The sequence below is a fragment of the Papaver somniferum genome, unplaced genomic scaffold, assembly GCF_003573695.1.
Source record: "Papaver somniferum cultivar HN1 unplaced genomic scaffold, ASM357369v1 unplaced-scaffold_107, whole genome shotgun sequence".
NCBI lineage: Eukaryota > Viridiplantae > Streptophyta > Magnoliopsida > Ranunculales > Papaveraceae > Papaver > Papaver somniferum.
This window is the reverse complement of record NW_020619603.1, coordinates 10,639,262-10,652,468: the sequence shown is the minus strand read 5'-3', so window position 1 is coordinate 10,652,468 and position 13,207 is coordinate 10,639,262. Positions and strand designations below refer to the sequence as shown.

At 35.5% G+C, this 13,207-nt stretch overlaps 1 protein-coding gene and 1 long non-coding RNA gene across 2 annotated transcripts; both read left to right on the top strand.

Moving 5' to 3' along the window:
* Positions 1–2,145: 2,145 nt before the first annotated feature.
* LOC113328049 (7-deoxyloganetic acid glucosyltransferase-like) lies at positions 2,146–2,778 on the top strand. Its single transcript, XM_026575143.1, has one exon. It carries the CDS (start codon positions 2,146–2,148, stop codon positions 2,776–2,778), a length of 633 nt encoding a protein of 210 aa, XP_026430928.1.
* Positions 2,779–5,789: 3,011 nt separating this feature from the next.
* LOC113327810 lies at positions 5,790–7,465 on the top strand. Its single transcript, XR_003349227.1, has 3 exons — positions 5,790–5,963; positions 7,142–7,236; positions 7,319–7,465. It is a non-coding gene; the product is annotated as an uncharacterized LOC113327810 (long non-coding RNA).
* Positions 7,466–13,207: the final 5,742 nt, after the last annotated feature.

Below are 13,207 nucleotides of genomic sequence, written 5' to 3'. Positions count from 1 at the left end.
TTTAATTGTTTGCAAAAATTTTCTTCATTAGTTGTGATTCAATTAGATAGGTTATGTTTTGTTAAGATAATCTATGCTTAGGGGATACAATTAATTTTTGAGAATTTTCCAGATTATTTGTGAATTAAGAAATAAGAGTCTTAAAAGATAATTAGAGTTTTCAAATATGTATCATTCAATTTTGCGTCATAGTGGAATCTAGTGTCTTGGTTACCTCTCTCCCACTTTGTTAATATTTTTGTATATAATTTTATTAAATCTTTAAATTTAATCTTCACAAATCCGAGAGTTTGAACCTCATTACTACAACATCATTCAAAAATATTATCATTTTGGCGCCGCCAACGCGGATTTGTGCTTAGGTAGAATTTTTAGGTTTTTTATTTTTCTTATTTTCATTTGTTCTTTTTACGTTTCTTTGGGTGTGTCTTTGTATTACAGGTTTGAAGTTGGATACTAAAGACTTGGAATCAAAGCTTAAAGCCAAAAGAGAAGGAAAAAGACAAAGCAAAAAAAAAAAGCGAAAGAAAAATTAAAAGAAAAAAGAGAGAATTTTTTTTAGAGACCTTCCATTTTTTGTAATTTCTTTTTTATTATTTGTTTTCTTTTGCACTATTTTTGGACTTTGGACTTGGAGAATTATTTTTTTTAAACCCTAAGGAAGGGTACATTAAATATAAAACTGTTTGCAGGGAAGGACGACGATTACAATATCGTCTCGGCCCCTCGGGTTCGCACATGACATAGGAGTCGTGGCCCGAGTCGACTTCAGCGGTTCTGCGCCCGTCTGGTACGGGAGGTAAGCTTTCGAAACACCCGTGAATCCCCTGTCAGCGGGTTTATTGTATGCCTTAAGGTGAATATATGCTGAGGATTTGAATATGGTTGTTTTAATTTCCTAGTAAAGGGCAAGGCCTGGCCAAATTAAGATAAGGACTCGGATTTCATCACCGTTCTTGCCCGCCTTAGGAAAACGAAACCAAACGCGAACCTAAGCTTAAAATTTTGACTAGAACGAGACCTATAAGGTAACGAGCTTAATAGGAAAGTCGTTCGAAAAATATTGGTTACTCTTTTGAGCATACTTTGAATTTCATGATGGTTTCTGCGAGTTGAATGCGTGACTGCGCCGCCTTATAATACCGGTGAGACCTTGGGTATCAAAGCTCCATCTTTTCCTCTCTCATCTTTCCCTCTTTTTTTTCTCTCTCTCTATTTCTCCCCCTTTTTTTCTTCTCTCTCCATCTTTTCCTCTCTCCTCTTTTTCTCCTTTTTTTTTCTCTCTCTCTATTTCTTCCTTTTTCCCCACGTTCTCCTTCACTTTATTTCTTTCTTTTTTTTTTCTCTCTCTATCACTTTCTCTCGTTCTACGAAAAATAATATATAGCGCCGAACCATTCGGCGTTGGGACCACTTTTTGAGCGCCGAACGATTCAGCGTTTCAATCTCGCTGATAGTTGGATGGCGAACAGCTGCTAGGAGAGAGAACTATCCACAATCACTGTTAACTTTTTCCCAACACTTATTTTTTGATTTGCAACACTTTTTGGCCAATCTAGCACTCAAATCTAGCACATAGGGGTTAGCCTCAAATTAGCCGAGTTCTCTGTCTATCGGGGTTTAACGTGACGTTCGCCAATACCCAACAGAATCACTCACGTCAACTTAGTTTTGGCAATCTCCAATCTCGTTTCTGCCGATTTCCAGGATTCTGTTTCGAAACTGTTCCTGACGGTCTTTCTGAAGATCAACATGACTCTTCTGGTTCCCATAGTACTGAAGACTTGGTTAATGATGCGTTTAATTGGATACAGAACGTTATCAAACCAGGTTTTCGAGAATTACTTACTTCAAATCGCTTCAAAAATGATGCTCGGGGTCTCGTTTCTTGTATCATAGCAGATGGTATGTTTGGTTTTGCAAATGATGTTGCTGAAGTGCTGGGGCTTCCATCCATTCCTTTCCATACCGTCAGTGCTTGTTGCATCGGGACTAATTTTTGCTTCCCAAAACTTGTAGAAAAGGGTGATATACCATTTAGAGGTTTGTATTTTTATTTATTTTTTTCTTAATAAATAGTTCACATTTTATCATTGTAGTACATGCCTTGACCACAATTTGTTATCGGTTTCTGCAAACGAAGATATGGATCAGCGAATAAGGAGTGTCCCGGAGATGGAAAGCTTTCTCAGGTGTAGAGATCTACCTAGTTACTATAGGGATAAAGAAGTCAACCGTCGGAATCTAGATTTTATCAATACTCAAACATCATATTCAATTAGAGCCACGGCTCACATACTTAATACATTCGAGGATATTGAAGCTCCAATTCTCTCGCATTTGAGAACTTACTGGCCAAGGCTATACGCATTTGGACCTCTTAATGCCCTGTTGAACACCCTTAGAAGTAGTACTACTGCTCACTTTTCTTCTTCATTGCCAGTTTCCTCAAATGCTAGTTTGTATGCGGAAGATCGAAGTTGCATGACTTGGCTTGATAAACAGCCGCAGAAATCTGTGGTTTATGTAAGCTTTGGTAGCATCGCGACGGTAAGTCAGGAGCAGTGGTTGGAGATTTGGTATGGACTAGTCAATAGTAGTCACAGATTCTTGTGGGTTAGATGTCCAAATTCGCTTTTTAGCAAAGATGAAGAGGAGAGTCAGTTACAGGCAGAGCTGGTTAAAGCAACAAAAGAGAGAGGTTACATGGTGGATTGGTCACCACAGGAGGAGGTGTTGAATCATCCAGCTGTTGGTGGCTTTTTTACTCACGGCTGATGCAATTCCACTCTGGAAAGTATGATTGCTGGAGTACCCATGGTTTGCTGGCCACATTTTGGAGATCAACAGATTAACAGTAGGTATGTCTGTGAGGTATGGAAAATTGGAATGGAAATGAAAGATGATTTTAATAGAGTTACAGTGGAGAAGTTGATTAGGGAAATGATGGTTGATAAGAGAGCGGAGTCGATGAAATCAACCGTCAAGGTAGCAAAGATGGCCCAAAAGAGTGTTAATTCTGATGGATCATCTTACCACAACTATGAAGCTTTGCTTGAATTCATAAGAAAGTCGTGTTAGAACTGTTTGATATCAATCAAACTGTAGGATAGCTTAGTTGATAATCTTAAAGGCCATTTTAGATATTGAGTCGACTCATGAAACTGTAGCCTTCAATCATGCCATAATAAAACTGAAACATCTTTTTTAGTGTAATCAATCTGTATAAAGTTGCCTGATTTAATTCTTACTACTTTGATATTAGATTTATTTTTAGAAGAACAATGAAAAATGTAGTGAGAGGTTGGCAAAAACCATACTTGGGTCGTGTTTTAAAGGTTACATATGTTTTCACACATACTGAAATGTATCGCGTGACTTGATATGTCAATCTGTAATTTATTGATGGGTTAGATACATTCATATCCAGAGCTTGAAAAATGTTTTAAGCAGTAAGTGTAGCATTTCAACACGGTTGCAGAAACACCATGGCGGCCTCTAGGATGTTTTGATTTTTATGACTCATGAATCCGTAGCCTTTCTCTATGCCATATGAAATAGGTGCGACTATTTTTTCCTTTGTACCAGGTCTATAAAGTAGATTCTCAACATTCTTACCCATTTGTGTTTTAACTTTTAAAACGGGCTTGTTTACATGCAATAGATTTATGCTTGAATATGAGATTTAATTTTGAAAAAAGAGAAAGAAAGAAGATATCCAAAAACTCATTTTGGGGCAGTATATAATCGGGAGTCTGTTTAACTGAAATTACTACCGATTGTTATAATTTCAAAATTCAAAAAAGTAAGTTTTTTTTTCAAAAACTCATTTTTAGGCCAGCATATATTCGGAAGTTGAAATTAACAAAATTTACTACCGATACTAAAATTTGAAAATTGAAGGATTTTGGAAAAATCTCATTTTAGGACACTATATATTCGGAAGTTAAATTAACACAATGTTTCTACTTTCTACAAATTATGGTAGTACCAAGATTCGAAAATTATATAAAAGATAAAATAAAAATAAGTAAATAAGTGATAACTCAAATAATTCTCCTAGAAATAGCTAAATATACACTAACTACCCGTTATCCTACTTATCTACCGATTCTTGAAGGGAAAATTAGACGTTACGAAAAACAAAAGATAAGGAGTGGCTTAAATTTAGGTTTCGATGACCCTTTTTTATCTTATTAGTGACTCCTAATTCATTTCAAGTGGCCCCTAAAAATACTAGGTTAAATTAGGTGGGGAATAAAGAATTTGAGTTTTCAAATTAAATAATACGTAAACAAAAGAAAAAACTATAAAAAAAAAGGAAAAATATGGTTTGGTCCTTTTTTAGGTGGGTCCATGTCTGTTTGGTCCTTTAGGAAAACGCCTTTACTGTTTGGTCCATAATTATTTAAAAATATTAAACTGACAAAAGTACCCTTCCGTATTAATTTTTAATTATTTTCTTGTAGCAGTTCATTCCAGAAATGAAGTCCATATAAAAACCTAAAAAAACAGAACTCATTCCAGAAATGAAGTCCATATAACAGAAATGAAGTTCATATAAAAACCTAAAAAACCAGACTTCATTCCGAGAAACGAAGTCCATATAAAAACCTAAAAGAAAAACAGACTTCATTCCAGAAATGAAGTCCATATAAAACCTAAAAAAAACAGACTTCATTCCAGAAATGAACTCCATATAAAAACAGAGTGCATTCCAGAGATGAAGTCCATATAAAAACCTAAAAAACAGACTTCATTCCAGAAATGAAGTCCATATAAAAACCTAAAAACAGAGTTCATTCCAGAAATGAAGTCCATATAAAAACTTAAAAAACAGAGTTCATTCCAGAAATGAAGTCCATATAAAAACCTAAAAAAACAGAGTTCATTCCAGAAATGAACTCCATATAAAAACCTAAAAAAACAGACTTTATTCCAGAAATAAACTCCGTATAAAACATATACAAACCAGACTTCATTTCTGGAATGAACTCCATATAAAAACTTCAGCATCATCATCTTCATCTTCTTCGACGTCTTCAACAGCAGCAGCAAACATCACCATCACGAAAAACATCAACAAATCATCATCAACACGAAAAACAACAACAAAATCGAGATCACGAGAAACAAACATAAATCATCATCAACACGAAAAAAAATCAACAAATAGAGATCTTCAACACGGACAACAAACAAAAAGATCATCATATTCGTCTTCAATACCAGCAGAAACATCAAAAACGCATCTCCATCTTCGTTTTCATCTTCAACAGTAGCAAAGTAATCAAAAACGCATCTTCATATTCGTCGTTTTCATAATCTTTATATGATTCTTCGTCATCTTCATCTTCATCAAAATCAAACACCAGCAGTAAAAACAGAGAAAGAAATCAAGAATAGAGAAAAACTAGATCTGAAAAAATTAGGAGAGAGAAAACAAATCTAAAAATAAAGAGGAGAGAGAATGTAAATCTAAAAATGAGATATTTGTTAGTAATTTTGTCTATATATGTGGCACAAAAGGGTATTTCTGCCACCACACAATGACATTTACATCATTCATGACATCAGCACAGGACCAAACAATAATTTCTATGACCAAACTATCATATATTTTATCAAAAAGGATCAAACAGATAGTTGACTGAGTCAACTGGACTAGACTCTCTCTCTACTATATTATTCCTAGGACCCAATGGTATATCCTACAAAAAAAAAGGTGATGTAAACGAGGGGTAAGTAAAAGCTTAAATAAGTGAAAGGAGTGTTCCTTGAAATCCTAGGTTTCTTCATCTCTGCTAGTCACACAATAAAGCTAGAGAAAATTAGTTTCCAAGATTTTTTTTCTTGGTAAGTTCGTGAAACAAGCCGTACTGGTAGCAAGTAGAGAATTTGGATTCAAATCAAAGCTTCCAGAAATTAAGTTTTTCGGATTCAGCAGAGACAATCTTGCTAAGGTATTTCTTCTAATTTTGTTTTCAAATTTGTTTTTGACAAATTAATAATTTTGTGATTTATTAAGTTATAGTGTGTTTTAACGCTCTTTAAGAAATCGAAACCCAATTAAGTTCTTCATTAGAAAAATGTAAGCTGCTAGTGATTTTGGGGGTTTTTCTTTCTGTTAATTTTTGCTCATGAATGCTACAGAAAATCAAACCTAGAAATTTTCCTCATTTTGTTACTACTTCAACAGCTTGAAGATATGTTCTGAATTCTCAATTGTGAATCCCTTTATTGCCATCTGTTTTTTTTTTTTTTTATTTATTTGTACACAGAATTTGAGATATCATGGATTTCAATAATCAAAATTTACAGTTATAGAACAACATTGGTGAGGCAGAAGAAGATAGGATTAGTGAATTACCTGACTCAATTCTTCATTATATCCTTTCATTCCTTGATATCAAACATGTTGCTTGTACTTGTGTGCTATCTAAAAGATGGAAGCACATATGGACCTCTATCCCTACTCTTGATTTCCAATTCTGGGATCTGTACGATCCCCCTTCGTTACCCGAGATTGATAAATTCATGGATTTTGTGGATAGAACACTGCTTCTTCATCACCCATCAAATATTCAAAAATTTAAGCTCAACTTGTGCGATAACATGAATGCATAGAAAATTTAACAAGTCGGCATGTCGAAGAACTCAGTCTCAATATAGATTTTATCATGACACACCTTTCTGTATTCCTGTATCTCTTTTTACTTGTGAATCATTGACTAAATTGGAGCTAAGTGATGGTTCTTGTATACATTTCCCTAAAAATATCCACTTTCCGAAGCTCAAGAGCCTTAAACTTTCGAGAATCCAGTTCGGTAGTAATAATGGTTGCTGGAATGAGCAACCCTTTTCCAATTGCCTTGTCCTTGAAAAATTGGTTTTGAAAGACTGTGCTTGGTTTGGTATGAGGAAATTCCACATTTTAACTCCGGTACAAAAATTCTTGGAAATGTACAATGGGATTGATGATGAGGATGGGGGTTTAGAAGAATGTGATCTCAAAATTCATGCACCAAGTCTAGTATCTCTTAGGTGGAAGGGTTGGGTGGCAAAGGATTATGACATGTCCAGCACTCTAAAACTAGATAATGCAGAAGTTGTTTTTTTTTCATTTTTGATGATGAATCAGGAAGTAGGGAGGAGAAGATCCTTCAGGCTATAAGAAACTTTCTTCAAGCACTTTCACATGTCAGGTGTCTATCATTATATCTTGACACCAGCCAGGTATCCTTCTGTCTTTCTAGTAGTTCTTCAATTAGACTGCTCGAAACTGATATATCTGTTGGCACTGCCTTTTGATGGATAGGTTCTCTCCCTAGCACACGACTATGTAAGCAACCTTCCTACATTTCATAATTTGACCGAGTTGAAGCTGCTGCACGAAGCAATTAAACATAAACTAGTATTTGCATTGCTCAAGGCAGCACCTAATCTGAAGAGTCTTCAATTCGACAAGGCAAGTGCGCAGAACTTTTGATTTTGAATACCTGTCTTAAATGATTCAGCAAGTCTTGGGTTTGCATTTGTTAACCTTTTATGCCTTCTAAAAAAAACAATCTGATAGTGTTTGTCTGTCTACTCTAATTCCAGCGCAGTTTGATCTTTCACCTGTCGATGATGAAATAGAAAATTCTGAAACTGAAGACTTGTTTGGACACCTCCAGTCAGTTGTGTTTCTGAGATTTGGTGGGGAGCTGCGAGAGTTGAAATGGGCCGAGTTAATCCTGAAGAAAGCAAAATCTTTGCAGACAATGACTATCAAATATAGCACTCATTCTTCTAATCCGAAAAACAAAGAAGTAATTATGGCGGAGTTACTAAGTTATCCAAGAAGCTCCTGGAGATGTGTGGTTAAATTCATCACAAACTTGTGATAAAGGTATAGAACATTTAGAATCTGTATATTTTGTTCAATTTCTTTTGACCGTTAAACTGAGTATTTCTATGTATTTAAACTTGGTCCCAAGCAATGAGGAATCTTGAGTTTGCGAAACAAAAAATGGGAAACAATAGATTCCTGCAGAGAACATCATCTCTGATTCTCCGCTCAACCATCTCTCATATTGCAACTCGGAACTCAATTCTTATGTATTTTTCTAGTATTTACAGTAACTGAGAATTCTTTTTTTCCCTTTCTACTGTATGCATAATTAACACAATGTGTTTTTTTTTTAATCTAGTCTTTACACTAACAGTAGAACTGGGTGTAGGCTTTATTGACCTTTTAGCTTAGTAGTATCGGGGTTGATGTGGGGTTGTTGCAGTTTCCTGAATTGGTAGGACTTGTATTAAACCTTTTAAGTGTTTTCACCGTTTCATTAGTGAAAATTACCAGAGAAGTCGATATGTTGCTTGCCAGAGTTGTTTTTCGAGAATGCAAGGTGAAGTATTATTACAGACCGAAGAAGAGGCTTAATATAATACTGAGAATTTGAGGTCTATAAGAGAAAAAACAGTATGCCATCAAATGATGGTTCTTCTTGCAATGACGACAAAGAATATGATGTAAGTGAAGACTTGTTTCGACACATCCAGTAGTTCGGTTCATTGGAGTGCAAAGTCTTTGCAGACAATGACTATTGTCACTCCCTATTCAGTGGGAAGACACAAATCTTAGACTGAGCATATTTTGTTCAGTATTATTTTTGCATTCAAGCTTGGTCCTCAGCAGTGGATTTTGAATCTTGGTCCTCAGCAGTGGATTTTGGAATGAAGAGAACTGCCATAAGCTTGATCGACTCTCTCTCTCTCTCTTTGAGAAGGAGAATTAATTTCCCTTCTTTATTTATTTTTAATATGCAAGTTGTGTTTATGACCGACTTTTTTACCTATGTATTTGTAGAGAGACTCCTAAAAGGACAAGTAAGGAAACTCAGATGAATGTAGAAGGAGCCATATATAGAATTCCTTATAACAGTAAGTTTAGCTAAGTTTAGTCTTCCTTAACCAACATGGATTGGGTTCAATTCCGGCCGCTGAATGATTAAAAAAGAAAAAAAAACAAAGAAGAAAGAAAAAGTTTAGTCTGCCTTGAAACTGATAAAGTTGATATTCCTGGAGGCTACTACAGAAAGGCTTTGGTTGCTTAAAGAAAAAAAAAGACTTTCGGCAACTGTACTCCCTGCATATTTCGTGACTCATAAATTGTAGCCTTTCATGCTTGGTAAAACTGAAACATCTTTTTCATTGTAATCAACCTACAAAATTGCACATTTTTTTTACTAATTTGCTTTTAGATTTAAAATAAAATGGTCTGTTTACAACAGTTCTATACATTCACATGAGATTAATTTTTTAAAGACGATTCCCATGTTGTGACTTGAGAGAGGTTTGAGAAAACTAAACTTGAGGTGTGTATTAGAGGTTAGACGTGGTTTTACACATACCAGAATATAGTGTATTATGTGACTAGAAATGTGAAGCTGTAATTTGTCGCTGGCATCAACCTACCCCAGCTTAAAAATTCTTCTAAAACAACTAATTTAAATGCAACCAAAAATCACCATTAAGATAAGCAAAGAGGGAATTGATGCCTAAAGGGGATTGATTTTTTATTTTGTTGGATTTAGAAAGAAATTTTGGGTTCGCTTTTGTAGAAATTGAGAACATGACATACCAAAACTAACACGTAAACACAAAACAACTATTATTTTTCCCATGTTATAGTTTTTGTGAAGTTTTTGTTTTTCTTGGTGTTTAATTTTATAATTTTTACCGCTAGTATCTCAGAAATTCATAAGGCTTGCCGGTGCAAATTTGTTTTACTTCAAGCATAGTGTTCCGACAACTTGGATAGGAAACTTCTTTTATCGATGAATTTGCGTTTTATGATCTGGGTATGTATATTGTGTAATCTCTATATGCAACGTTTTGCCCCAAACGGGGTGGACATTTCCTTTCTTCTCATTCGCTAAAGTTTTCCAAGAACCCGCAATCATCTTGTGGTCTACCAAAATCTTGTGCATTGTTACCTTAGGTCGTTCATATCTTGAATCTCCATCACGACGACTTAAAATCTGGGCCATTTTTCAACAAAAAAAGAATTCTGAACCACGATTTCGTACTGGCCAGTACGAAGTTGGGTAACGATGGAGTCTTTTCGGTTAAAACATTATATGCAAAATTGGCGGAAACTGAAGGTGTCGAAGAGTTTCCATAAAGTTTTATTTGAAATCCTATCATATATACCACCCAAGGTAACTTGTCTAATCCGGTGTGCTACGTATGGTAAATACAATTGATTTGCTTAGCTGTATTATGTGTGGTAATGCACTTGAGACAGCTGATCATCTTCTTTTACATCGCAAAGTTGCATTTAGAGTTTGTGCGATGCTGACACCTTCTTCTTTGGCATGGACCTTCCCTGTATCATTGTATCACTTAGCCAATTGTTGGTGCGACTATGTTTATGCAAGATGTGGAGTAATTTGGAATTTAATCCCTGCTGCAGTGGTTTGTGTGATTTGGAAAGTCAGGAATACGATTCGACAAGAGACATTCTTTTAAAACTGATGATACGGGTTTTGGGATATTTGAAGCTTCGGCCGGGGATTTTTTCTTTCTTCTACCACTTGTAGCTTCTATGCATCCGTTTCTTTTAATATTTTTGATCAAAGAAAGTGACCACATAAATTTATTTTAAGATGGTCAAACCGTGTGATTCTCTCAAAACACGACTCTTATATTTTTTTGGATGAAATATCTAATTCCGGGAGGCCTTTTTAAAACAGTTTTCAGGCGCATTACATGTTACATGACTCATGAGATAGTAGTCTCTGGTCATGCCTTTAAACAAAAAAAAATATCTTTTTCATTCTGATCAATTCGCCAAGTTGCTTGATTTCTTTTAAGAGGGTCCATTTACACGACCAGTTTTATATTGTGATATGAGATTTGTTCAAAAAAAAAAAAACAGAACAACAATAACATTTTGAGATACTGGAGAAAACAAAACTTGGATAATGCGTTAGAGGTTTTGTATCTTTCTATGGATAAGAGAAACCGAAACCTCTGTGGGTGAGAGGATATATATAAGAAAGTTTTTATTAAAACCTTTTTTAATGCAGTTTGTATCCAAGCCATATAAAGTTATAAGTCTCATTGTTGTTTGTGAGAGAATAACTTTAGTTGCTAATTCTTCTAAATAACATGCATAGATATGTGATATGTTTTAGTAGGGAGAAGACATTGATTAAAGACCAGCCGTTCATTTGATTACGAAAATTTTAGGTCCTATCAATTTTCTAGTTGTCGTTAACAAGATTAAATTTAAAGTATTTCAGTTTTTTTTTGGTTCTATTTTGAACTCTTGATCTCATGGTTTTCTTGTTCTTTTAATTATGTTGGGATATTGCAACAGTTAACAACTCGTTAGATGTGAAAGACTTGGACGAAAAGTAACTTGACGAGGGTCGAATCACAAGTTCAACAAGTTGTCCTTAACACATTAGTTCGCAGGTGTACTCGAGATGAGTAATGATAAACCCCTCACAGCGAAGATGTGTCCAGGATAAGATTGCCCGATATATCTTGTGTTAGCACAACGCAAGTTACCCAAACTTGAACTTAGCAACAGGGATGTAAGTAAAACGTATGGAGAAACCCTAGAGTGAAAGAAGACTTTTCGGTGTATTTTAAAACAGAATTACGAGTTGTATTTATAGGAGAAGATACTTGCAAATTAAGTTAGGTTTTGATTTTCCTCAAAAACAAGTAAAACTCGAAAAAGGAATTTCCCACGAGTAAAACTCTTAAAAAAATAAATTTGGAATTAATTTCCTAAAGAAAAATTCACCAAAAATAAATACGAGTAGAAGAGGAACTTGATGCATGGTATACGCGCATGGGCATGGGTCGAAACATGTATTTTTTTCGCCCCACCCGCTCCACCCACATTGTTTTACAACATATCCATGAGCACATGGTTATATAGTAGAGCACCTCTGTATTTTTCCACAATGTGGACTAAAGGTTCCATTTCATTCACTCAAAAATAAGTGAGTATCCTCAGACTCTTAGGTCAGGAGATCAAACCACACCAAGACCAAAGAACCATTTATTAAATAACTCATTTTCTCCAACAATCCCCCACATGGATGAAATCTCAGTAAATAACGAAAAATCAGAGTACGGAAAATACCATTTAGGTAAAGGTGTCCATTAGGTCTTGAACCTTGCTTAGTGAGAAGTTACCAGAACTACTGGCTAGACAGTGAACGATGTCTTGAACTGCTAGCGTTTGGTGTAATCCAAGCATGATATCCTCCAAGTGTTGCTAAATTCGTGTTGTTTTGTCCAATTTGGCCCTGGACATATCATGTTTCTCAGAATGCTCTAGATAATCGGCTCAATTCTCAAAGGAAGCCGCCCCACTTCCACATTCAGATAGGTGAGTTCCATCAAGAGTGTTTACTGCTACATCCCACTTCAATCTTAAGTTGAAACTCTAGAACTCATTAAGACTTATTTAAAAGTCATCCTCCACATGCAGTCACACTATCACATCAACACCATAAGGAAGGGACAGAGAATGAAATTCTCTGATAATGTTTACCTTTACCTACCATGAATTAGTTGTCTCATTCGAAACCTTGATCTTGGAATCACCAATCAGCAAGGTTGAGTATCCTTCATGGAAAGTTTAATTATTGAGCCTAAGCCCCATCCCCCTCGATGCTTTACTAACTATCTCCTTGGAAAAACCTTTCATCAAAGGGTCCACGATATTCTCCTTGGACCTTGTCCAATCTATGGAAATAACGTCTGTTGAGGTTAGTAGTTTCAAAGAATCATGTCTTCTACGCATATGTATAGACTTTACATTGTAGAAGCTATTCTTAGCTCTACCAATTGCAGATTTGCTGTCACAATGTATAGATATAACTGGCACAGGCCTATGCCAGAGAGGAATATCTTCTAAAAAGTTTCTTAGCCATTTGGCCTTCTCTCCTGCTTTATCTAACGCATAAACTTCGACTCCATAGTGGAACGATCTATACATGTATGTTTGGAACTCTTCCAAGATACAGACGCACCTGCTAGAGTGAATATATATCCACTCGTAGACTTAGAATCCTCTGAGTCTGTAATCCAGTTTGCATTGCAAAATCCCTCAAGGACGGCCGGATACCCTTCACAATTCAAACGAAAAGTCATTGTGTACTTCAAGTACTTTATCACTATAATAAGTGCATCC

Excerpts from the sequence above, each read along its gene's own strand:
- LOC113328049 (XM_026575143.1), top strand. The coding sequence starts at position 2,146 with ATGGATCAGCGAATAAGGAGTGTCCCGGAGATGGAAAGCTTTCTCAGG.